This window comes from Esox lucius, chromosome 14, assembly GCF_011004845.1.
Source record: "Esox lucius isolate fEsoLuc1 chromosome 14, fEsoLuc1.pri, whole genome shotgun sequence".
Lineage (NCBI taxonomy): Eukaryota > Metazoa > Chordata > Actinopteri > Esociformes > Esocidae > Esox > Esox lucius.
Window position 1 is genome coordinate 29630889 of NC_047582.1, and position 27945 is coordinate 29658833.

The 27945-nt window shown below is 45.3% G+C and overlaps 1 protein-coding gene across 7 annotated transcripts in view; it reads right to left on the minus strand.

Moving 5' to 3' along the window:
• dennd1a (DENN/MADD domain containing 1A) overlaps nt 1-27945 on the minus strand; it is a 93164-nt gene that overhangs the window by 60110 nt on the left and 5109 nt on the right. For all 7 annotated transcript variants that reach the window (XR_002197809.2, XM_010889677.3, XM_020053328.2 and 4 more), the window contains exon 3: nt 10455-10498. Coding sequence is in view for 6 of the 7 variants with exons in the window: in XM_010889677.3 (XP_010887979.2) it covers nt 10455-10498 (44 nt within the window). In the remaining variant the exon portion in view is untranslated. The remainder of the gene's footprint in view (nt 1-10454; nt 10499-27945) is intronic.

Sequence of the window (27945 nt, forward strand, 5' to 3'; positions counted from 1 at the left end):
TCACAAAGGGGGAATAATGACAACTAGCCCGCTCCCATTTCCATCTACTACCCCCACACCCCTCTCTCTCTCTCTCTTTGAGGGCATTTCTATGAGTTTCGGTTGTCCGCCACCGAGTGATGAAATGCTTTAATAAAAGGCAGCCATATTGCTACTTCATTACGAGGAGGACGGTGCTGTGCAAACAGAGCAGAGCGCAGAGGCCCCTCATTAGATGTAATAACACAGACAGCACTCTCATTTGTCTCAATGAGACCCCTTTTACACAGTTATGGATTTTAAATTACTGGCAGAGCAGCCACTCGGGCCTTTCTTGGCCAGCGGGGGGAAATCAAAACGGCATGTTGTTGGCTCCTCGCCCTTCAGGGTGGAGAGATGACATGAAAAGAGATGAGAAAGGGGAAGGGGGCGGGAGACAGAAATCAACAAACAACAACAACAAACAACAACAACAAGTCATTAGCCATGGCGGTGTGTCAAAGGACGGTTGATGCGGAACCCGTGCGGTGGTTTTCCCGGTGAAGTCTCCAAATGTCTCCAGAAGTCTCCGGGCCTTTAGAAGACACCCAGACGGGCCAATGGCACGGGCCAACGGAGCATCGGGCCTCACAAGGCAACATGGTCATTTATGTGGGATTTGTTCAGGTTTTAGTGAAGTGAATGACTCTTTCTGGGGCCTTCTACCATCCTTTCATTTGCCAATCCTCTTGTCACTTTTTCAATTTGCCTTCAGAGATACAAACCAAATTAAATAAAAGATACCGGAATAGATAGAAGATGAGGGGTTTTGGGGGTGAAGATGAGGGCTGGGGGAGCGGGGAGGGGTGGTGGTCGGCAGCCTTTAAGGGATTGAATTTCAAGTACATCTTCCTTCGCGCGCATGACCGTGAAGGTAATATATGTACACATTTAACGAAAGCTGGGGCTTAAATCATAAATACAAGGGTTAATGTATGCAAATCCAGAGGGGTTAAAGAACAAGCAATTACGGAGCCCCTCTCGTTTTTTCCCCCTCTTTTATTGTCTGTTTCGCATCCATCCATCCCGGCAGAGGCGAGAGGGAGAAGAGAGACGGATAGGAGGATGAATGACTGGAGGGTGTGAAGAAACGGAAGCCTGGGAGGTGGCAGCGGGCCCTGGGCATGCATAGATTCAGGCCCCCCCCCCCCCCCCCACAAGCCTGGTGCCAATGGGAAGAGTGGGAACGCGGGTGGAGCGAACGGGGAAGGTAAGTGGGATCGATTTCAACTGAACAGGTGTCTACAGCTGGTGCCTGTCCTGTGTCCGTTAGCCAGCCACACAACCAATCAACATCAGCAGGTGCACACGGGGCAGAACGTTGACCCCTTCTCAAGTCCAGGGAACCGGTTTCCCCAATATACCAAATGCTTAGAAACTGGATCGACCCCCGCTTCACTCCGTAGCCCGAACGGCGAAGGCAAACAAGGCTTGCGTCAATCGTTTGCTCAGCACTGACGACCCATGATTGAGGGGTACGGCCATTTTTAACTCATCCGTGTCAAGAGGGGCAGGGATTCACATCCGTCACTTTAACCTCCCCCATGACTGCTGATATCATTGGCTTCAAGATCAGTCAATTGCCAAGAGTTTATCACAGTTAAATGGACTGGGTCAAGCTGTAATGGTCACATCAAGCCAAACCACTTGAGCCTTAACAGGTCTCATTAAACGGGCCATCTGAAAGCTACGCCAGTCCCGAGATTGAGCAGCATGGACTGAAATAACATGGAAATAGTGTCTTAATGGAGAGTGATCACGATAGCGATAACTTTGTGAGTAACAGTGTCATCAACCGTAAAGGGGTAGTACCGCAGTGTAACCGCCTGTTGTTTTAGAGCCCTAATTTGGCATACTCGTTCCAGAATGTACCCCTGATTAATGACTGCTGTAGATCTGATCATAGTAACTGACTGATATATGCTATATGGTGAATCTAACACCTGGCCTAGGAGAGGGCACAGCAGAGACCATTACCAGACTGTGTACGCTTCTCAGAGCTCACGGAAGGCCAGGCAGAATCTGAAAACAACTTCTACCTTCTCTCTGAGACGGGCGCAGGCTACTGCAGATGGGATAGTTAGTGTCCCAGACCCTGCTTTCAGTTTCATGGTTTGTTTTCTGTTGGAAGAACAGGGAATGACAGTTGCTCTGGGAGTTACTTATAAACTGTTACACTCCCCCCCCCCCCCCCCCCCTTTTCTGCATGCGGTGTCATCTATCCGTGTGAGGCGGAGACAGACGTTTTGTCCGCCATCGCACCTTTTACACCTTCACATTTGGACCTCATCAACTAACCATTCGCAGACTCTTGGAACACCTCCCTTTTGTTCGGGCAGACCTGTTGTCATCACCCCCCCCCCCCCCAACCCCAACTCTTCCCGCTCCAGATGTCTAACGGTTGCCGTCACTTACGGCGGTAGCTGAAGCCATATGCGTAGCCAGGTGTCCCCAGGAGTCCGTGCCAACCCATGCTAAGGTGAGCCGCAATTAAGAGATACACAGCAGACACACAGACAAGCGCCGGGAAAGCCACATCCCAATTATCGCCCCTCAGGATGAAGACACAATGAACAGGTTTTTCCCACACCGGTTAATGACAGGTTAACTAGCGCTGAGGATTAAAACCGGGCTACCCAAATTTTGGCGTCAGGCAGAGGATTCGTTAATATCGGTTTACTCAAAGGATTCATACGCAGGGTGTAACAGACCTGAGTTCAGGTCTTTGGGAAAATTTAGCCTATATGACAAATGTTGTTTCACATGAACTTTGCTGGCAAAATTGCGGTGAGTTGTGGGATGATTTGTTTTAAATATACATCCAAGCACATATATTGCTTCAAAAAGAGATGACACAGCCTAAAGAAGAATAATGCCTCCGTAAGAGGGCAATTCATATTGACTTCCTTTTGACCCCTTTCACATGCAAAGCATAAGTGAACATCCATTACAAATCAGTTATAAAAGTTTCCAATAAACTGAAAACAATTTTATAGAAATGTGTATTCACTTCTAAAACACAACATGTGGAGAAAATAAAAGGTCTGAACACTTTCCAAAGGCACTGCGCATCTACCTATCACTTGAAACCAAACCTTGTCACCTAAGCTAAACTCTCCTTTTCAATATAGTCGTTTTAGATTCATATCTTTAAAAACAAATACACGGCTCCGGAAAAAATTAAGAGACCACTGCACCTTTTTATTTCTTTACCAAAAAGTTGAAAAGGAAAGTATTGAGTGAGGAACAGAAGCGTTCAATTTGCAGTGGTTTAACCCTACTGTTCCCTCACTCAAAACCATCCTTTTCGACTTTTTTGGAAAGGAAAGAAAAAGGTGAAGTGGTCTGTGTGTCTAATCGTAAATGAGCTGTTTCTACTCCTTTTATCAACTTCCTGTTGTTTAGTGGTGGGTGATGGATATACAGCAATCCTGTCACCAATAGGCAGACAGATAATATAGCAATGTTTGCGATCACATTTTTTGGGGAAGGTTGCTTTCTATTTTCACTCACAAGTGCACACAGCAACGTTGCCTTCCCCCCCGTCACAAGGAGATCGACATCTGGTTTAAAAAGAAACTGTCAACCTTGTTAAAGTCAACACAGTTGCGGTCAACCCTGATATTTTATTTGGCACTTATTATTTAACATCTTGAAGACGGAGTTGAACACTTACGGAGCTGAACGTGTGCTCTTTAAAACAAACTGTTACGCTTCAAGGGCCAAGGGATTGTGAGAAGACCCAGTAGCTAATAATCACTGTATCTCAGGTTGTTGAAATATTGTGGGCCTGAACCGACCAACAAAAACTGTCATGACAACAAATTAAATAACATTCACATTGGGGGTCGACCGATATGTTTTTTCAAGGGCCGATTCCAATTATTAGTGATCAAGGAGATCAATGACTATTATATTTGGGTATGTAAAATATTTGGGGATTTTAAGTACTAGAAAACAGAACAGTTCATTCATTATATTTTGAAGTATAAAGCACTGGGACCTCCTAGTAGCATTTCTTGTGAACATACATTTAATATAGATAGAAATTATTAAGTAAATAGCTTCCCAAAACAGGTACATTTTACTGTTTACAATCTCTGTCAGGTTTCTGTAACTTTAACTTTGCTGTGGTGTAGCCATCTGCAATGAAAGGGGGTTTCAAAAGAGAAAGTTAAGAATGTTAGCTAATTAATGCAAGACACAACGTTAGCTACATGGTGTAACATGTAAAATATAGACAATAGAATTTCGTCACAATGGAGATGAAATCTTTAACGTTAGCAAAGTTGATGTTAGTTTTGTTAAAACTCGCTACCATCAAGTAAAAACATAGTAAAAATACAGGCGAGTAGTCTGTTATATATTAATTGTTACCATACTAAAAACGTTAGCTATCTAGTTCCATTAGCACTGATGTTGTTACACAAAAATATCACTGCATAAATAAACTAAAATGTTGCTCTTGCAACAAAGGGAATTAGGTTAGGGACTTTGGCATATCAGATGTGGCTGATTTATCATGTCTGTGTTACTAAACGTGGGTCTGGAAAAATCACATTCCAAAGTCAGTTTTTTCTGCTAGTACCAAACCATTAGTTCAGGCATTTTCGGTGGAGTAACGATAGTCCAGATTTTTTTTTTACTGGTTATTATCATCATAGAATTTTATCGGCAGTTGTAACAGAAATAAACAATTCAGATTATTGTAAAAAGTATGATCCAATTATCGGCCAGGCTAATCGGCCAACCCATAATGTACATACTCATGCCAACAATTGCTTTATTTTATATCCACAGATATATGCTATGAGTATTCTCCCAGACTAAAGATGCCTTTCATTTCACAAGTTTAGTTCTGTAACTAGCTAGTCATAAGTGTAGCTAACACATTCATGTTCTAGCTAATAAACAACACATCGGAGACAGAATATTAATAGAAACAAGCATGCACATTCAGTCTCGGGCAGAACACATTTTATTTATATTCAACCCAACTTTACCTGTTGTTTTGCTCTGGCAATACACTTCATTTTGAACATATTGGTATTTTGTTAAAGTGTCGCAAAGATCCATGAATGGGATATTTATGACCTTAGACTAACTTTGCATGCTCAAATTAGTTTGTGTGCAAGTTACTGGATTTCTTTGCGTAACATATGGCATTGATCGGGCACCATACAAAACGCACTTACAGGGAAGCAAACTTACATTCAACCGCCCACCTCGGCAGGCAACAAAGTCACATTTCATCCATTTACATTATAAAATGTTTTTATATCAGATGCAACTCTTGCTACAAGTTTTGTTTATCTAGTGCAAAAACGCTGTGTGTGACACTGCCTCCAAGGTTCCCCAATGAAGGCATCATGGAGATCATGGGTCATGGTTGGTAGTTGATCACCAGATTCTCACACACACACACACACACACACACACACACACACACACACACAGTCAGGCAGCAACTTGCAAAGAAAATTATACACCAAGTAGAACTGCGCTCAGTACAGTATCAAGGGCAGAACACATCAATGGGCAGCAGACCAAAGAGAAAACTTCCCGCCGTTTTTGTGTGTTAGTGTGTGTGCGTGCTACTGTGTGTGTGTGTGTGTAAACGTGAATATTCAACACCCACATTTTTTTCTCCCTCCATTTTCCCTTTCTACTTCTCTATCTGGTAGAAGGTCACCGCATTTCAATATTCCCTCGTTAAAATCGCACAATTCTGCCCCTGCGCCGGGGAAGTTAAAATGGTCTAGCAGCACGCTACATCAAAGACGGCTTCAAAAAAAAAAGCATTTCTCTCCATTACAGCGAAAAAAGTACCTTGTCGCGTTAAGTTGAGGAAAACAGGCAGCAGCTGCCTAATTTAAAGGATTCAAAGCGTAGGTGTCACTGCTACGTGGCTGTGTCAAAAACGACGGAGAGAGAGAAATGAGGGAGACAGAGACTTGGGGCGAGAGCTTTGTTTTAATTACGAGCAACAGAACAGTTGGAGAACGAGACAAGGGGGACGGGGGACGGTGAGATTTGAGGAAGACTGCTCTTTGAGGAAGACTGCTCATTATGCTGCCACTTTGTATCAAACAGCTTATTTACATTTCCGATTACATCTATCGGCGGCAAGCGGCAGGGGAAAAGGACGAATGAGATAATGAGAAGCTATTCCTCCTCTTCAGAGACAAATATATTTGTGTGTCTCAACAATAGTCCACAACAGTCTCTCGTGCACTTTTCTTACGTATACTGACTTGCACAAACTGAACTGAAATGACAGCGAAGAAGAGAGAATTCCCAAAACGATGACAAAGGAAATGTAAAATTTTTGACAATGTGGTAATATAAGACATTTTCAGCACGGCCCTTATTGGACCTTGTTGAAGACAAAATGGGGGGGGGGGGGGTGTACTTATCCTTTGGTTATCCCATTCTGTTCTATATGCAATGTGCATGTTTATCGAGGGTTGACTGACAAGTAAATAAATAAATGTAAACATTCTTTCATAAGCATGCCATGGTCGAGCCTTTACAAGCAGCCAATGTGATCAGTATTTAGTAAGTCTGACTCTCATGAAAGCTAGCATACTTTGCTAATGTGTTAGCTAAGCCAACAATTCAGTCAGCTACCTCTTTTAAAACAACAAGGGTGGGGGGGGGGGCATTACAGCACCTACAAAGACAAATATATTCCCCCAAAGTTAGCTAGCTACTGTTTATAAGTTAGAAGTTGCTGGCAAACAAGGGTTTTCACAAAGCTAGCAGTCTGTTCTTGCCGCGATGCCAACCTCAGTCGCTCCTACTACTAAACCGCTCTTTTCAGCTGCTGCTGTACTAAAATGCCTGATTAGGAGCAGATCTACATTTATGATAACACCTGCTCAAGATACCAGCATTTCTAAAATGTTATGATATACACTCACCTAAAGAATTATTAGGAACACCTGTTCAATTTCTCATTAATGCAATTATCTAATCAACCAATCACATGGCAGTTGCTTCAATGCATTTAGGGGTGTGGTCCTGGTCAAGACAATCTCCTGAACTCCAAACTGAATGTCAGAATGGGAAAGAAAAGTGATTTAAGCAATTTTGAGCGTGGCATGGTTGTTGGTGCCAGACGGGCCAGTCTGAGTATTTCACAATCTGCTCAGTTATTGGGATTTTCACGCACAACCATTTCTAGGGTTTACAAAGAATGGTGTGAAAATGGAAAAACATCCAGTATGCGGCAGTCCTGTGGGTGAAAATGCCTTGTTGATGCTAGAGGTCAGAGGAGAATGGGCCGACTGATTCAAGCTGATAGAAGGGCATCGTTTAAATGCCACGGCCTACCTGAGCATTGTTTCTGACCAGGTGCATCCCTTTATGACCACCATGTACCCATCCTCTGATGGCTACTTCCAGCAGGATAATGCACCATGTCACAAAGCTGGAATCATTTCAAATGGGTTTCTTGAACATGACAATGAGTTCACTGTACTGACATGGCCCCCACAGTCACCAGATCACAACCCAATAGAGCATCTTGGGATGTGGTGGAACGGGAGCTTCGTGCCCTGGATGTGCATCCCACAAATCTCCATCAACTGTAAGATGCTATCCTATCAATATGGGCCAACATTTCTAAAGAATGCTTTCAGGTCCTTGTTGAATCAATGCCACGTAGAATTAAGGCAGTTCTGAAGGCGAAAGGGGGTCAAACACAGTATTAGTATGGTGTTCCTAATAATCCTTTAGGTGAGTGTATAAAACAAGTTACACAAGCTTATTATGTCAGATGTAAAGTTATCTAGCTAGGTACCCTTACTGAGTAGCAGCTTGATTATCAGGAACATAATTAGCCTCAGCTAGCTTGGAAGGGATTTCCTGGTGAAGTACCTTTACGTGCAGGCAGTTGCATAGGCATATTCCGCCTTTGTGATTGGCTGTTTGTGTTGCGTTTTACACTTGCGTTTTCAAGCGAGCTAGGTGATGCTGCTGAGGTTGAGGAAATTGGATGACGACACGGGAACATTGCTAGCAAAAATGTATCTCAAAAGTTTATCATCAAAATTATATACATTTAATTGTGATAATAATTGGTATCTCTTTTTTTTGGCCGGTTCAAATGCAACCTACTGCAAAAAAAACCCTCCTCTGTTTTTCACGAGTTTCCTAAAGAAATATAAATATATAAAAAAGACGAACAATTCAAAGAACAAGCAATGCAGTCAGTAAGGGAGCCTGTGACCATTACAAGGGTACACACAGAAGTAAAGCACGTCAATCTGTGCTGCGATTCGTTAAATCAAACTCCACAGCAAATGCATTCCGTTGCAGGAGCCAATCAGACAGCGTCATCTGAATGAAAATACTACATCGTCATGGAAATGATTACATCACAATATTACAGGGCACCCATTGCAAGCGTACCCATTAGTTAACCAGTCAAACTGCCGGGGCTTTGGTTCTTAAGCCCGTTCGATTCATTCGTATTCCTGTGGCCTCATCCTAGAGGGCCCAGCTGCACACTGGCTGACGCCTCACCCTGGCCTACGGAACGCGACTCGGGGAGATGTGAAGGACGGGGTTGGCCACTGGGCAGGGGTGCCGGGTGAGGGGGTACATCATTAAGAACACACAGATGAGAATAGGACTGGTACCAGATACCCCCTTTTGTTCCAGCCGTCTTTCATCTTCTCTTTCTCTCTCTCTTTCTCTCTCTCCCTTTCTCTCTCTCTCTCTCTCTCTCTCTCTCTCTCTCTCCCTCCCTCCCTCCCTCTCCCCTGGGCCTCGCTCCTCTGTCGTTCTGTGAACTACAAAGAGGGGGGCCGGGAGACAGAGAGCATGGCATCGCTGCCAAGGGGTTGGCCATCATTATCCCTGCTCTCTCTTTTTTCTAACTTGTATTTCACTCTTTCAATACATACACGCTCTCCTCTCCAACATCCTCCCTCTCTACCCCTCCCTCTCTTCATGTCTCTCCATCCGTCCTCTTTTCTGTCCCCCGCCCCCCCCCCCCCCCTCGTTCCTAGAGCAACGAGCGACGTAGGCCCTGTAATTCGAGACAGATTATTTACTGTACGGAACAAAGGTGGCCCGGGATGAAACATCCACTAACAACAAAGGATGTTGGCTTTTCTTCTGCATGAAATAATTGTACAAGAGGGAAACAGAACAGGAGAGACACGAGGGGCAGGTTGTTACGCTAGGAATAAGCATGGCTACAGTGCGCGTGTGTGTGTGTGCACGCGGATGTGTGCGCGCGTGTGCACGCGCACACGTGCTGCTTAGTTAATACGTTATTTTTCCCCCTAACAGGGCAACCTAAATTCATGTTTGATATTCTGCTTCTTTGAAGAGCACGCAGGACAATGACTTCCAGTTGCTACCTCAAAGAATTCCATAGGCGCGTCTCTTAGGTAACACGCGCCGGGGCCCAGGTCAATATGCCATTGATTTAACACAACCCTAGTCACTTGAGAGATGAAAGGAGGAAGAAGAATTCGGTTGGAATTAGCAAAAACATGTATCCTCCTCCTAATCACATTTAGATTTCCAATGGCAACGCCGTGTTGTCCTTTGTGTAATAAATAAACCACAAAATGTCTACAGAATAGTTTTCTGCTTTGTGCGAAATATAGGTAGGCAAGGTTTTGGAGATATGCTGAACAAATCAAGGAAACATATGGCTATGGGGACTGACATCGCAATTAGTCAACAGTGAGGAGCTCGACACCCACACAGTCTTCGCTCGATGAAGACGCAAACGAAGCCACAGAAACAGGAGACACTGCCGACAACAAAAGAAACTGTGTTGTCTGAAGGAAGATAAATCACGATTTTCACTGCTCTCAAACAAACAAACCAAGAAAGCAACAAACCAACAAAGTTCTCATCTCTTTCAAAAAAAGAAATCACAATTTCTCAAAAACAAATAAAGTTAGATTTTCAAGTTCATGTCAAGTTTCTGGAAAAATAAATATTGGAAATAATCTATGCTATGCTTGAATCAGAAAAATCCAGTAATTACTTATTTAGCGCATTTGTGTTTTAGTCCCAATTCATTTATGAAGCTGCACGTGTGTCCACAGTATTAGTGTCATTTTCCAAGTAGCAAAAACAGAGACACACAGACACAGACACACACGGCCAAGCATACCAGCCAATCCCCCCCCGTGCACCCATAAAAAAAGACCCCAAAATGGCAAGCGTTTATAAATAAAAGGTGCCGATTCACACACAGAAAAAGACAAGCCACATCAAACAGTAAGAGTCAAAACAGACGACACCAGGAGAAGCGAGAGAGAGAGAGAGACAGAAATAGAAAGGGGGTGCAAAGAGCCAAAGAAAGAAAGACATGAATAGTGGCAAAGAAAGGGTGGAGGGAGTGGAAGAGAGGAAGAGAGGAGAAAGACGGAGAGAATGGAGGAAGTTAATTATGCATTCCGAACCTGGTCGATGTAGTCCTCAGGGAATCGCCTCCGCACCTCCGGATCTGTAAATAATTGACAGATAATATTAATTGGCTTTGGATTAGTGAGCAGGCCGAGTAGAGCGCATTAATATTTGATCAGAGGATGATAGGGACCCTGGCAGGGGATCCGAGGAGGGCAGCTGAGGCTGCCTGGCTGATTAGGGGCCAAAGAGGGAGGTGTTCTTACCCCCCACCCCCCCCTACACCCAATCCTCCCTTCCTCATCCACCATCCACAACCCCCCCCCCCCCCCCCCACCACCCACCCTCTACCTCCTCCTCCTTTTCTCCAGAAAAGGAGATCTGAGACGGGAAAAAAAAGAGGAAAGGACTGGATTTGAAGATCCACTTTGCTCTGGCGGGGGGGGGGAGGAGGGGGGCTTGATTTGCCTCCAACTGGGAATGAACAGCCTGTTGAAGTCTAAGCTAAGAGTTGAGAATGGGACGGTGGGGGGGGGGGCTTATATTGCAATTAATGCTTGTGATTTTATTTATCCATTTGTGCAGTGGCAGAAGCATAAAATCTATAAGTGTCACTGAATCAAACAACGCAACCAAAGACCTGAACTTTTTATTACTCTCCCGAACCGGGTCAACCTGAAAGCCCCACCAATTACAGTGTGCTTTACTAACCAGAGCTACTAAACCAGGCTACATTACTGGAAACAGGGGATCTGTTCAGGACATTTAGGTCCCAGTGTCCGCCAAAGCTAAAAGGCCCCTACACCACCACAAACGCTTGCAATTCAGACATGTATAACTGAGACGGCTGCCAACTACAGGGCAGATTTAGCTGCTAATTCCAACTGTAAATCATGGACGGTCTTAAGGTTGCGTAACGCCCGCGAAAGTGATACGTAAAGCCAACTTAGTCCATGAAAAACAAGTCTGTGAATCTAAATAAAAATCTTAATAAGACAAAACTCAAGTACGGCTTTTCTGCTTGGCTCACTCGGCACGCATCATCACCTCCGCCAGACAGAGCATCAAACAGGAGTGCGGGAGCTCCCCGCCTGGCTAATGACCAAGACAACCTTTTGCCGTGCCAAATTAGAGGTTGTTTTCTTTTAGGCCACCACAAGCTGCCAGGAAATGAACGTGAGGGGGGTATTTTCACACATACTGTACTTCTTTGATTGTACCAGACTAAGAACTGGCTAAATAGTAGAATATCCTGTTATTCACTCAGACACTGAGCTAAACTATGACAGCTTAGATGGTTGTCATCTTGGAATTCCTTTCCCAGGCACTAATAAAGACAGAGAGAAACAGACAGTGAGAGAGAGGGCAGGGACTGAAACCACACTCTGTCGCTTCACAGGCCATGAAACATTTATCCACCTCCTCAGAGAGAGGGAGGCCTACATTGCTGAGAAAGGACCCCCTTTACTCTGAAGGATCTGCACAGAAATCTGCACCATGCTCACTTCTTCTGGCTCAGTATTTAACCCACACACCCACAAGCCCACGCATACACAGTCACACGCATGCACGCACACACACATGCAGTTACACAAACACAAAAGATTGGAGTAAGCATTCATATTAGTTTCCCCTTCACCAACCTGAGCAGTGTCTTTACAAACTGAAAGAATGTGTTTATCAGTGATCGTGCCTGTAACCTAATATATCCGGTTTCCGTCTGAAAACCGGATATATGAACTGTACTCAGGCGTTTCTTTTATCTTATGTTAGATTACTGCTTCACAAAAGATTCCCCATTAGAGTTTTTTCTGATACTTGGGGTGACACTACAAGCTCAACACAAAACAGGTCAACAGGTCAAATCAATCAATCAAGACCACGTATTGGGGGGAAAAAGAAATGTTGCAGAGACCTTCAAGAGGACCTGAACATTAAGCGTTATTAAATATAAAAATGTATGCTCAGAAAGAGGGTCAAACTGTAAGATAACATAATAGCAAAAGTGTTTTCTAATGGTCACATAGCCTTTTAAAATGATGAAATTGGATTAGCAAACACAACATGCCACTGGAACACATATATGCCAATGCAGATATTCCATTGATAATCGGCCGTTTCCAGTCACAATAGTCATTTAGAACATTAACAATGTCTACACTGTATTTTTGATACATTTTATGTTATTTTAACTGATAAAAACGTGCTTTTCTTTCAAAAACAAGGACACTTCTAAGTGACCCCAAACATTTGAACGTTTATGTATGTATGTACGTTCAGTATGTATGTGTGTTTCTGTGTATACATGCATTTACAAAAGCCTGAACTGTTCCATTGAAGGAGATAATCTTATTACTGGCTTCCTAGGATTTTAATGGCAACCTCAGTTCCGTTTGATCAGAGAAGTTATTTTCTTTTTCAGGTTTCAGTAACTAATCCAAGCACCAGACCTCTTTCAGCCTTTTTCCAGCTTAGAGGATGGGAACTTGTAGCACAGTCGAATTACAAGGAGGAATGGCAAGAATGGCTTTCCTGCAGGACTTCCATTGTATGTACAACTACTTAATTTCTAATCTTGATAGAGGCTCACACTTTAATGGGAATTTCACCCAAAAATACTTCTGGGCTCTTTAGACCACTTTCTGGCTGTTTGATAGTTGCATGGGTACCCATCAAGCCCAGCATAATCTAAGTTTAAAATGTTTTAATGTACGCTGCACAATTTTCTGAAAACATTGGAAATTAAAGACTTTTGTTTTTAGTTTACTTGCACTATCTTGTCGTGTCATGTAAAGATATTTTATAAATATGTAAAATGTCTGGACTGGTCGTAATAGGTACTAAGGGTGCCCATGGGTTTTCCAAATAAGCCCATCACCAGATTTACTGTTACATTTCATTTCATTTACAAGTATTAAAAACAGATTTGCCAAAGTAACCCCTTAAACTGAAGGGTGTAGCATTTACTTCTAATTAAATAGAAGCACTTTACATTGTATGCTCAAGCATATAAACACTGTATATATGAATGGGCAATTTTACTATACATATGAACACAGTATTTACACTGGCTTCAGAAAGTATTCAAACACCGTCCCTTCCTCCATCTACAAACAATACCCCATAATGACAAAGAGAAAAAGGTTTTCGAAATTTGTGCCAACGTATTGAACATAAACTGAATTCTCTCGAGTACATAACTATTCAGAACCTTTATTCAGTATTTGTAGTAGCAACTGTGGCAAGAATAAAAGCTTTGAGTCTTGTTGGGTATGCTTGTATGAGCCTTGCACAACTGGATTTTGGAATCCAGGTGTGGAATTCTTCCACACAGATCCTTCCAGGCTTTTTCAGACTGGATGGGGAGTGAACGGCGATTTTCGGGTCTCCCCTGAAAAGTTTGATGGGGTTCAAATCCGGGCTTTGGCTGGGCCACTTAAAAGCATTCACAGACTAGTCCAAAGGCACTCCAGTGTTGTCTCGGCTGAGTGCTTCAGGTCTTTGCCTTGCAGAAAAATGTCTGAGGACGTGTGCTCTTTGACCTATTCTGAAGTCCTTTGTGACCTGGACCAGGTTTTATTCAAGGGGCTCTCTGTATTTTGCTCCACTCATCCTTCCCTCAACCCTGACCAGTCTCCCAGTCTCTGCCGCTGAGAAGCGTCCCCATGGTATGATGCTCCCACCACCATGCTTTACCATACAGAGGGTATTAGCCATGCGATGAACTGGTTGTTTTCACCAGGTGTAGAGCTTGTTTTCAGGCCTAATAGTTAATGCAGGCCTAATAGTTAATGCAGGCCTAATGTATTTTAAGGCGTTTCTTTCCAATCCTCTCAGTCCTTCAATTGCGGTTTCAAATGCCTTTTACTTAGGAGTGGCTACCATCTAGCCAATTTAACATAAAGGCCTGATTGATGAAGTGCTGCAGAGAGTTCTGGCAGGTTCTCCCATCTCCGCAGAAAAACTCTGAAGCTATGTTAGAGTAGTATTTATTCAAATAGAAATCCAGTCGCTAAAACAACAATGTGCTGAAAGTGAAGGGTCTGAATATTTTTAGAAACCACTGTACATGTCAAACTATTCTTTAAACTATACTTCAAAATGTGTTTAAACTTTCATAAGGGTATACATATAATGCATTTTCCCTGCTTTTCCTTGGCCCATAATTGAATTAGATGTATATCTCTGATAGCTTAACACTATTCAGTCTTTCATGTTGTAGTAGTCTTAGGCAAACCATCTTCATTATCACATTAAGGGAGGTCTGCAATCTAGCCTGGGGGTCTGGCTAGGCCTGTTTTGCACGGTGAGAAAGTTGACTGCCTTTGTTTGGGAACCAGGCTGCCTCACAGGCATGAGCCAAGCGCCCTGTTAAAAGCCCACGGCAAAGTCGTCTCAAAACAAAAGTGACGTAATTAAGCATGTAAAGTAATGAGAAGGACTCACGCCAAAGCAATTTCTTATTTCTGGATAAGCTCAATGCTGTCGTGTTGACAACACCACCTAGCGACACAGATCGTGGCTCGATTTGAGGAGGACACTGATATCTCGCCACCTACACCCACTCATATGACGGACTATAGCCCGGGTTTCATCCGGGATGACTCAAAAGAACTCCCTCACCCCCAAGTGTCACTCCGACCTTCTAGGTTCCCATGCCCGGCATCCTGTGAGACAGATAATCGCATAAATCCATCTGGCGAGCTCACGACTAAACAGAAGGCCATGTTCATTTGAGAATACAACAAAGCAACACAAAACAAATCAAAGACAGATCTACCACCCTTTGTTGTGATCCTTGACTAAACATAGAAACGTCTTGACAATAAAACACTATTATAAGTCAACACTATTTCATATAATTTCTAAATGTACAAATATGCATACTCATATGCGAACTTCCACTATCTTAATGGCAAGTGTGGAGGACGCCAACACACCTCCACTTGGTGAGCCAGTTTCTATAATGGAACTGGATTTTGACCCGTATAATAAAGTAATCCAAGGAGTCAACTAAACAATGTAACATCTTGCAGTTACTCCAGCTGTCATGAAGAACTGGATCTTTTTATATCTTCACCTTCCATGTTCAGGGTAGTCTACTCATCCCTTCCATGTCCAGGGTAGTCTACTCATCCCTTCCATGTCCAGGGTAGTCTACTCATCCCTTCCATGTCCAGGGTAGTCTACTCATCCCTTCCATGTCCAGGGTAGTCTACTCATCCCTTCCATGTCCAGGGTAGTCTACTCATCCCTTCTATGATAAGCGGTTGATAGGTGGCAGTATGAAAAGGTATGACAATGTTTAGACTCACCACTGTAAGGCGCTTAGGATAAGAATGTCTGCCAAATGAACAAACGAAAATGTGCAAGAAGCAACATGAACAGGTAGAACGTTGCACCAATCTGGCCTAAAGACTATGAGGGACTAGAAAACATCTAAAAGGTTCTACTTTGAGTCGCCTTAGCTCAAGCACTTCTCTCTAATTATCCGCATAATTCCATTGTACGGCACCTTCTCGATTCCATACACCGCTCATCGTCTCCATAATATAATTGTGAGGCACTTTCCTGATCCAGATTCCCCAGGCCTCAAGGACCACCATACCTATAATCTGATGAAAGACAAAAGCCTCCCCTTTACAAAAACACACAGAATATTTCACACTTCTCTTCTTCCTTTATGATTAATGGCTCCTTTCTGCGCCTACCCAGTCTGCGTTTCCACCTCCTTACCCCTCAAAACAGACAGGACCAGCGTTGGTGAGGAGGGTAGGTGGAAGGCAGGAGACCCCAGGGACAGAGGGGGATGCCAAGGGGGATCTGTCCAATGATCTGGGCCTAATCCCCAGGGGGCGCTGGGACCGAGGCACTCCGAGGCTGAAAGGCTGGGTTGACTCCACAAATTGAGTCAACAGAGGACTGCTGACCTCGCTCGCATGCAGGCAACAACTCCCCAAACCCACCACGGCAACTCCACTTAAATCACCAGGTCTGTATGTAGGAAAAAAGACCAGCGAGCAGGTACAGGACAGCTAGTTCATTCTATACCTGTATTATATGTCAAACTTTTTGGTGTGCGCAAGTTGAAACGCGTGAAAGGCTAGATGAGAATACAGAGATGAGAAGGCACTGGACGCACAAATAGAATAAACAAGATAGTAGTTTTTCCTATTACCACAGCTGGAAAAGCATGAATCTTCACCGGAGTGACATCATCTTTGTGACAGCCAAGGTGCAAAACTCACATAACAAGGAAAATAGTCAACTTTAAAACATGGTAAGACCATGAGACTGTTAAAGGCTCAAAATAAAAATATCACGTTTGTTCAGATTCTCACACCGTTGGCACATTTTGATTCAAAGCAAAAACAAATGAAAAATAATTTTCACATTTCGGCTTTAAAGAATTTGTTGCTTAGAATTTTGTAAAAGCATTTTCAAAATAGTCAATGACCTTTCTGGCTCTCACTCGCAATCGACAGAAGGTAATGGTCACTGATGTTAAAGAATTAAATAAATACAATCGCCCATTCATATTCAAGAGTGGTAGAAACTCTTGAATATTGCCTCTCGTTGAGTGCTTCCTCCCTGGGAACCGAACAGGGTCAGCGGGGCGGTGTTGGGAGCTGAATGGTGACGGATCCCCGGAGTGCCCCTTCAGCTCCGCCGTGGCCTGCCCAACCCTGGTGACAGTTGCCAGGCGACAGGTCTCAACGAGGTGCGGCAGCACGCGGCAGCAGCTGGCAAGGCCTCTGAGCAGGCTGGAGCAGAGCAGGGCGGAGACGCCAAAGAGGAACCCCTGTACAGCTTCAATGACCGCAGAGACAAAACACCCCCCACCGCCTCGCCTCCACCAAAACACATCCTCAGAGGAAAGCAGGCTTGTCTTTCGGCTGGCCCAGCGTGAGAAGAAAAACACTGGGACGTTTCCATACGGGGCAGTAACCTGGCCCCCTGACGAGGGGAGGTACTAGGGGGAGGCGTTGGAAAGCCAGGAGAGGGGTCTTGGGAAGTAAAAAGGTCTCGCCTTCATATACATCAGTGCAAAGAAATACAGTGGGAAGTCTGTCTGTCTGTTTGTGAGTATGTGTGTGTGTGTGTTTGTGTGTGTGTGTGTGTCAGGTTTTACGTGGGCTTCTGCCAGACAGACTTGCGGTGACCCAGCTCCACATCCCCCACATTCAGAGTGTTTTAAAACAATGGCACGGGCTGGTTCGGTCTGAGAACGCGTGGGTTTAAATGGGGGGAAAATGGAAAATAATTCACACATCGGGAAAGTTTCTTTGGAACAACGACTGTAGGCCTTAAATAGGCGAGTGGTGCCGACACGCTCCAGTTGATCCTGATCCTCCACCTAAATCTGATGTCATGGGCGTTCGCTCCCAGAGACTCGGTTTAATAACGCACTCCGTTTAATGGCATGGCTGGGAACACCAAGCACTTTGGAAAAACACGAGTGGTGGCGGAACGGTTGTTCAGATTATTTGGAAAAGGCAGGGATTACATTTAAAGACCCCTCACCTCTAATGAAACCGCCTTGTTTTTCCAACCAAGAACAGATGACGCCCAGGCAAGAGTGATTTAGCGGGGCACGAAATCTGCAAGGAAAAAAAAACTCACGTGTGGATCGCGGTGCTTGGCAGAAAAAATGGCTTCAGACTGAGAAGGCCATCGGTTGTCACGGTCACAGATGTTGAGAGTGGCTGTGCATCGGTTTGGGCACATAGGACTGATATGGCAGCATTTCAGTAAATGCTTGCGAAGGCTGCAGCTATGACGAACTGATTGACAGCTCTCAGACTAAAGCTTTGGCTCGACTGGGGGGGTGGGGGGACGGGGGACGGGTGAGCAAATGGATTAGTCCATCAGGTCTATAGTGTACGAACACCCGTCTTTGTGTGTGCACGTGAGAGAGTCCACCGCCAGCTCGGGGGGGGGGGGGTTAGATTTGCATGGCGCTATAACAGGATATTGCACAAGGCCTCCCCAAGGGTCTAAGCCTCCAGGGCAGCTTTAACTCACAAGGCGGCTTTACCCCGAGCGATCCCTCCTACAGAGCCGCCGCGGCAGGCCGGAGGAGCGGAGAGGAGGACGACGCAGCCTGGGACTGACGTGTCAACACCGCCGCGGCTGAGGCCTGGAAAAGTTTGCCCGTTGCCCCTTTGTCCGCTTAATACACGCACATCAAAACAAACAGGACTCCTCGGGCCAGTTTCAATGACACAGATCACGCCTGGCCCGACACTGAAAAAGGAACAAGGTCAATGGAGAACTCCAATGAGATGGACAATTTTTTTTGTCGCCCTAAAGTAGGCTTAATGTGTGCCTGTAAAACCTTCCCCTTGAGTTTATAATGTTTGGGTTTGTGCTGTTTATTGAGTTTACATCGTTTCTTTTAGTTTATACCGTGTTTACGTTGTTTATTGAATTTATATGGTTAATTGAGCTCACATTGAGTATATGTTCTTTTCGGAGTGTGGTGAATATACAGTATCTCACAAAAGGGAGTACACCCCTCACATTTTGTAAATATTTGAGTACATCTTTTCATGTGACAACACTGAAGACATGAAACTTTACTGCAATGTAAAGCAGTGAGTTTACAGCTTGTATAACTGTATACATTTGCTGTCCCCTCAAAATAACTCAACACAGCCATAACGTCTAAACCGCTGGCAACAAAAGTGAGTACACCCCTAGGTGAAAATGTCCAAATTGGGCCCACTTAGCCATTTTCCCTCCCCGGTGTCATGTGACTCATGAGTGTTACAAGGTCTCAGGTGTGAATGGGGAGCAGGTGTGTCAAATTTGGTGCAATCGCTCTCTCACTCTCCCTCATACTGGTCACTGGAAGTTCAACATGGCACCTCATGGCAAAGAACTCTGAGGATCTGAAAAAAAGAATTGTTGCTCTACATAAAGTTGGCCTAGGCTATAAGAAGATTGCCAAGACCCTGAAACTGAGATGCAGCACGGTGGCCAAGACCATACAGCGGTTTAACTGGACAGGTTCCACTCAGAGCAGGCCTAGCCATGGTCGACCAAAGAAGTTGAGTGCACGTGCTCAGCGTCATATCCAGAGGTTGTCTTTGGGAAATAGACGTATGAGTGCTGCCAGCATTGCTGCAGAGGTTGAAGGGGTGGGGGGTCAGCCTGTCAATGCTCAGACCATACGCCACACACTGCATCAAATTGGTCTGCATGGCTATCGTCCCAGAAGGAAGCCTCTTCTAAAGATGATGCACAACAAAGCCCGTTAACAGTTTGCTGAAGACAAGCAGACTAAGGACCTGGATTACTGGAACCATATCCTGTGGTTTGATGAGACCCAGATAAACCTATTTGGTTCAGATGGTGTCAAGCCTGTGTGGCGGCAAACAGGTGAGGAGTACAAAGACAAGTGTGTCTTGCCTACAGTCAAGCATGGTGGTGGGAGTGTCATGGTCTGGGGCTGCATGAGTGCTGCTGGCACTGGGGAGCTACAGTTTATTGAGGGAACAATGAATGCCAACATGTACTGTGACATACTGAAGCAGAGCATGATCCCCTCCCTTCGGAGACTGGGCCGCAGGGCAGTATTCCAACATGATAACGACCCCAAACACACCTCCAAGACGACCACTGCCTTGCTAAAGAAGCTGAGAGTAAAGGTGATGGACTGGCCAAGCATATCTCCAGACCTAAACCCTATTGAGCATCTGTGGGGCATCTTCAAACAGAAGGTGGAGGAGCACAAGGTCTCTAACATCCCTCAGCACAGTGATGTGGTCATGGAGGAGTGGAAGAGGACTCCAGTGGCAACCTGTGAAGCTCTGGTGAACTCCATGCCCAAGAGGGTTAAGGCAGTGCTGGAAAATAATGGTGGCCACACAAAATATTGACACTTTGGGCCCAATTTGGACATTTCCACTTAGGGGTGTACTCACTTTTGTTGCCAGCGGTTTAGACATTAATGGCTGGGTGTTGTGTTATTTTGAGGGGACAGCAAATGTATACTGTTATACAAGCTGTACACTCACTACTTTACAATGTAGCAAAGTGTCATTTCTTCAGTGTTGTCACATGAACAGATATAATAAAATATTTACAAAATGAGAGGGGTGTACTCACTTTTGTGACATACTGTACATGCATGTGTCCATTCAGACGATAGAATGAAGAGATCATTTAGATGGGAGATGGACATACAGTGGCTAACATGTGGTTTGGTGTATTGGTCCTTTGGGCTGGGCTAGCATTATTGCCACGGAACAATAAAAATTTACTTCTTCCCAGCTCAGCCTAATACAAGTCCTTCCTCCTGTTTGTCCCATTATAAATTCAAGTTGAGGTGAAATCTTCTGCAATAATCTGCTTGTGAACATGAAATTTTGTGATAAACATTACGCCTTGGAATGGATTTCCGGATTTTACAATCTCTTTCATCAGTCGTAGAAAAGCACCTATTATTGCTAACAAGAGACCAGAACTGGAGTACTCCAATAAGTTGGCAAAAGGGGAAACCTCCTTTCGATAAACCCCAACTGATGAAGAGAGACAACGTACACACTCACACACACCCACCTCAGACAAAACTATTCTAGTACAACGGACACCTGACGAGGAGGTTGAGCGTCAAAAAGCAGGAAAGAAGAGAGATGAAAGGAAGCAAACTGCTGAGGCAGCTCCAACCATTAGCCCTGTTCTGACCAATCAAAACAGAAAGAGCAAAAAGATACAGACAGCCATCGATAAGACCATCTGCATTTCTAAAAAGGTATCCCAGGCACAGCAAGACCTCCCCGGGCCTTTTTGATCTGCCTGTGTTTAATTGTGCTCTTTGTAAAGGGGAACAAACCCGTGGCCTCGGTGTGTGTTTTAATAGGCCACTGCTTGGCGCGGTGGCGGGGAATGGAACAGGGGGGCTTTGCAACCGACTACAGACGGGTGTCTCAGAGGACTGCAAATGCGATAATTAAGGAGAGAAAGCCATCGCTGGGGATTGACAAACTGGAGACAAACATCCACATGAAAGCGGGGAATCAAATGAAGAGGTCATGCTTGGTGTGTGCAGTTTGCAGATGCATGTCACACACAAGCGCACAAACGGAAAAACGCGCACGAGCGCACAGGAGCGCGGACATAAATCACTGCGCACGTCCCCGCATGAAAGGCAGGGATGTTGCGCCCTCCCATGCAAAGCACAAACCACGCTACCTAAGAGCAAGAGGGAAAGCCGGTAACATGAGAATACAATTACAGCCGATATTCACGTGCACTTCACCATTAGAGTGATGATGGCCAAAACCTAACCAGGTGTAAAACAAATATATATCAACAGTCACAATGCGAAGTTACACTTCACTTTTGTACAATTATTTTTTTTAAAAACCAGTTTCTCTCCCGAATTTGGCGATAGCCAATTTGTGATTACGGCCCTGCTCATCGCAATTGGCGTCAAGACATTCGAAAAGTCAAAATGTGTCTTCAGAAAAGACATCGGATATCATTCTGGTTCTTATCACGCTGTTCGCTACACCAGGGAGTCTAGTCTTGCCACTACGTGTCACAAGAAAGTGACTAGGCAAGACAAGTCAATTAAATGATTAACTCTCCAACATCAGACGGTACTGGCCAAGACGCACCACCTTCCGTGGGACCCCTGAGCTAATCTGTCAAACCCTGGTCTCCCAAAGATGGGGCAGTGACTTGTGAATGCTGCTGTGCCATTCAGGGGCTACATTTTAATAATTTTATTATTGTATAAAAACCTGTCAGAATTCAGAAGATTTCATATCAGATATTTTTTACAACCTCCTCCCTTGGATCCAATCAGCCGGTCTATATGGCATATTGCTATGCCACTAGCCTGCTAGCTACGCCTCTCTCATTAAAACTGCACGACTCAGCCAGTGGCTTTCAAAATAGTGCTAGCCAGCAAGGTAACGTTAGCTAATTAGACAGTTAACTAGCCTAGCTGGGTAGCCAATCTATCAAGCACCATGGTTTATTTACCCTCTATAGGAAACAAAAAATATATATTTGCCAGCAGATAAAGCAAACTTACCAGAGCTGGAGAGAAAGGCAATCTGTTTGGTAAGTAAAAACATGTGCTCCTTACCCATTAAAATACTCCCTGCACAATGAAAGGGACAATATAGACTAAATCTAAGCCAGCATCTCAAGGTTTATCTTGATCTCTGTGACACTTCACAGTAACGGAAACTTTCAAAAAGAGCATTTCCCTGGGTCACTAGTTAATTTCTTCTAACAGGGGCCAGAGAGAGAAACTGCCCAATGAACCGCTCTGCAATTTCCAGTGGGAAACCTTGTCGAAACAAATCCATCCATTGAAAATTCTGACAAGATGAAATCAATGACGCTCGCCAGCCATTGTGAGATGCACAATAGAATACGACCTTGGCAGCAGCAAGTGATGGATTTCCATCTTATTGACAATACAGGTAGGCTCTTATCATACAAATACCCTAGATAGACAGTGGGTAAGAAAGCACAAAAAGAGAAAAATAGTTGAGGGCAGGACGGATGGGAAAGGAAGAATGGAGGACGAATGAAACAAAAGAAGAACAGAGGTAAGAAACAAACACGAAGAGAGAATGAAGAGAGAATGAAGAACGAACAGGTTTTAGGTAACAACAGGGCCAGAATAAAAAGGTCAGAGAAGACGGCAGTAGCCGAGGTCAGACAAGGTCACTTCTCAAGGTTCAGTATACCTCAGGGGTCCTGTTCTATTCTGGCCCAACTAGGGGTCCAGAAAGGGCACTTTGACACTGGACTGAGCAGCGAGGGAATGAGAACTTCATTTTCTTCAAAGATCCATTTCAACATGACAGGAGATTGCCTGGCGATCTGGCCCCAAGTCAAGTACGCCCCATCCTGCAAAGCCGGGGATTTCTTCACACGAACCCCCTCATCAGAGCTCCCCTGCCTCCATGAATAGACCCACCCCACCAAAACACACGCCGCTTGGCACTGCCAGCCACATTCTCACATGGGACGATGATGGACTACGGATTTGTGGGATGCCATTTCCTGTAAGACACGGGAGGAGTATGAACCAGGTAAACGAATGTAGCAGATGTAATCAGAAATACATCTGGCCGAAGGTACATGTGCGTTTGAATACAGCACACTGCTTTTTCCGCAAAAAATCATTTCCCCACTCGTAAAAAAAAAAAATCAATCTTTAACAGATTTGGCTTCTCACACCCAGTCATCAGAGGAAAGTCTCTGAAGAAAGAGTTTTAATTTTCTTATTGTGGAGAGTATGAAGCAGGCCACAGCAAAACTACAGATTTTATATTGCATTCCAATTACAATCAAAACGTATTGCCTAGTATGTCCATGAACTACATTGTGCCCGTCAACTCTGTAATGATACCCCTGTATAAAGACAAGTTAGTCCTTTGTTGTGCGTTCATATTCTGAATCATTCTCTCACGGTAAACACTGTACTGTCGTAAGCATTTCACAGTCAGTCCACTGCACTGGTCCATCACAAGAATGTGAAAAAGGTGAGTTTGTTTAGTATTTAATTCTAAGCTTTTATTATCCGCCAGTCCAAACAGAATTGACACCACGTGGGCAAAGACTTTGACCGCCATTGCTGTGGAGAGGTGACACCATTACCACGCACTACAGCTATGTGTAGGTTGCATTGCGACCAGGGTTCTAATCCTTGTCGCAGCATTGTGACATAGCCCCGGGGTCCGTCAGGGGACGGTGGAACTCGTCTCAGCCCTGTTCCGACATTCACCCCGTGTGAGCCAATTCACACCATCCTCTGACGGACCCCTGGGCTATGTCACAATGCTGCGACAAGGATTAGAACCCTGGTCGCAGCGGCGCAGCTAAACCGTGAGGGGAAATGTTTCGCCCAGGTGGCCTTGATGCTTATTGAACCCGCAAAGTTGTGGCAGCAATGAAGACTCCTTGCGGCAGGTCGGAGAACCCAAAAGCTCAATTGCCGATGTTAGCAGATGAATGCGCTCCCCGCGGAGTTAGTAGGTTCCAGAAAATACTTCCTGGATGCAAGCAGTGTGATAAGAAGCAGAATGGCTTGGTGAGATGGGCATCGGAGGACAAACACCAATCTTCAGCTCTCCTGAACTCACTGGGCATTGCTGCAGTGATGCAAGGCCACAATCACAAATTTGACATTACAAAATCGACAAGGGCCTCGATTTATTTTAACTACATAGGGATTTTTACACATTGAGTATTCTCAAGTTCAAGAATTCATGAATTCAAACTGTCAACCTGAACCTGTTGATCTTGGGGGATTTGATCCTTTTCGAGATTTGGTGGGGTTTTTCCGCCTTTGAGACGGACACAATGAGCCGCCTGCCCCGTCAGGGCCTCGTCACTTAAAGCATGGCATCTGTCACTCACGCTTTGACAAGAGGCTGGGCAATAGAGAACCCTGGTGCTCTCCCCTGGCCCTCTGTGTAAACTCATTCACAAATGTCCATGCCTCCTATTCACTGGGCTAAAGGCTAAATTGTGTAGCTCTCCTTCCTCCTTTCTTGTCCTCTCCTCCATCCCTCCCTTTCACTCTCACTCCCTACCCTCTGCTGTAAAGCTGTCATTGTGGGGCTGTATTTACATGGATTAGGGTCTTTTCACGGGGAAGAAAAGAGGCTGTTTGCTGTAAAGCCCCATACAGAGGCTGGCTGGCTCACCAGAGTGGCCCTGGTTATCAGGCTCCCATCAGCCTCACGTCCCTGAGGACAATGTCCATATTGTCACTCTCGGGAGAGCGGATCAAGGCAAAGGGACGTTGCCCAGCGATTCGCATGGCGTGTTATAGTTCCTACGTGGCCGCCGAGGCAAAAAAGTCCTACCATCAGATTCTCAACGTCAATTCTCAATTTGCTGGAATACTGGGGCGAAGAAAAATCTTATTACAGTAAGGATTTGGGGTTTGGGTAAAGTTACCGTACATCTACCTCGAGTAGTGAAAGTTGCCTGAGACTTGACAACTTTTCATAAGGGGACCAAGAAATGGACAAAGCTGATTAAGTTGTCGAAAAGGGGGACAGGCTGTGTGTGTGTGTGTGTGTGTGGGTGTGTGTGGGGTGGGGGGGGGGGGGGTCGTCGTCAGCCATTTTCACGGGATGAACTCAACGAAACAAAAGGAGAAAGGTCGCTCAGCTATTGCTTTCAAAAGAGCGGAGCAAATTCCAACTCCTGTCTGCGGCATTACCACATCAGCATGGCTCGTTCTTCTGGCTTCCTTTTTCTGCTCAATAAAGCGCCGATAAGCAAATAAGCCCAGTCTTCCAGCTGAAGAAGCAGGGAGCTCTAGAAACAAAACATCCCTGGCCTAATCCTCCCGGCGGGGGGGGGGGGTTGCGGGTTGGTGGGGGTTAGCATGGAAGGGGTAGGTTTAGTTTGTATCATAAACAGCCAGCTTCGGCGGTCAGGGCATGGGCTAAACGCGAGCGACAAGAAAGCAAATGGGCCCACATCATGCAGAACACATTGATTGTCAGCTGTAGGGGATGTGTGCCACGCGAGGGTCAGGAGCGCTCTGGATCACTTTGATTGCATCGGCGCAAATTGGACAAATTGGGATGCGCCGCAGACACGGGATTGGCCGGCCTGTTAACCCAGCATTGACTGTACACACACACACACACACACACACACACACACACACAGTTGTGGAAAAACCAACAGGGCTGTCACTTGGCGACAAAGCCTTGTGAAAGCGAACACTGGGATGTCTCCACTTGGGCTTTGAGAGCTTATGAAAGGCATTGTGATACATCTGAATGCTGCGAAATGTAACAGAAGAATCTTGGCAATGACAATGATGAGCCTAGTGTTTGTGACACTGATATACACACACACACACACACACACACACATACAGATGAACAGTGACAAACACGCAGACAAACACACCCCATGCATGCAAACACAGAGCCACAAAGATGCGTCTAGTGTACAGACACAGAGAAGAACATAAACCATACATACTTCGAAAGTAACCCCCACACACGCACACACACGCATGCATGCAAGCACACACACGGGTCTGGGAATCGCCCCAGCCTCCATGACATGTGGCTTCTTCTGAAGAGTAAAGCCGGCAGAGAAACACTTAATTAGCGTGGGCTCCTCGTTCGAGGGGCACAACGTCTCCGAGAGGCGGTTCAGCCCCTTCCCGCAGGAGGTCAGGGGTCACCTGGAGAGAGGGCTCTCCGAGGCGAGCTCCAGAACGCCGCTGTCACACATCACAGCACTTTCAAAGCAAACCTGCAGACACGGTGCCCCCGAAAAAAAATGACGTTAACAACTGCTAGTGGGTAAACATCTCAAGCAACAACTGTTTTTTTCACCTTTCGAGACTTCAACGACAGCAGTGTTTTTCTGCCTGCCAGTGTTTCCGCCAGTGTTTCTTTTGGACGGCGGATGAGTCAGTTACAGCTAAGGCAATCAGGATCCTGCAGGTGAAAGTACATTAAAGACTGGTAGGGTCATCCTGACAGTCATCCATTAGCCCGCGTCCCTAGGTAACTTGGATGGAGATGGGATGAGTTAGTTGATCTGGCCCACAGATATCAACCAGGCCATGAGGGGTCAACGTGGATCTACAACCATTCTGTCCAGGCCTTTCAGAACGACTGGAAACGGCACAGGTCAGGGGTTATTCTGGACCGGGCCTGAGCTCCGGTGTCAGTCCACGTGACACAGTAAAACACTAGTGAATATGGGTGATAACAACAACAACTATCTGGAACCAGTATTTGGAAAGAGAAAAAACCCCCACGAAAAAACGGAATCCTGAAATAACGTTGACGAGAACGTCGGTCCGTTGTACGGGCCAGCATCAAATGTTAAAACACTTCAAACACCTCAGCCAATTTATTTTCCCAGTGACCGCGGTCGCTACAGAAATAAAAGTCCTAGCAGCGGCTCTGCAGAATAACAAACAGAAATGCCATGCCACTGACGCTGATCATCGTGCTTCTTACTTTCGCTGGATGTTTACACGGCTGCTTTAGGATAAACCTTCCAATTACTGTCTAGTGTCTGCTGAGGCAGAGATGCCAGCTATGCTCTTCAACCATTTCTTCCTGCACAGCCCCCCCCCCCCCCCCCCCCTCCGAGTTTCTCTCGTGCTCTCCATCTCTCTAGTCCACTCTCCTCACCCACCCTCCATAAACAACTCCCCATCTCCCATCCGAACCACGATGTTCCGTACCCACGAAGACCTCCCGCTTACAGCGCATGCCCATCGGATTAGAACAGGCTTTGGGCTTGCGTTCTACAATGTTGGCGAGTGTAGATATTGGAACAGAGCTCATTAGTCTCCTGAGCAAACATGGCCCCTGTTCCCTCTAAGTGAAAAGGAATGAAGCGGTCCCCATGTAATGGGAAGCAGCAGCCCATTGGGATGTAAATGCTTACTCCTTTCGCAATGACTCTGATTAACTCTCTCTCAGTTAATAGTTTCCCTGTTAACAAAGAGGGCACCCCTCCCTCCCCTCCTGTGTGTGTGTGCGCGCGCGCGTGCGTGCGTGTGCGTCCGTGTGT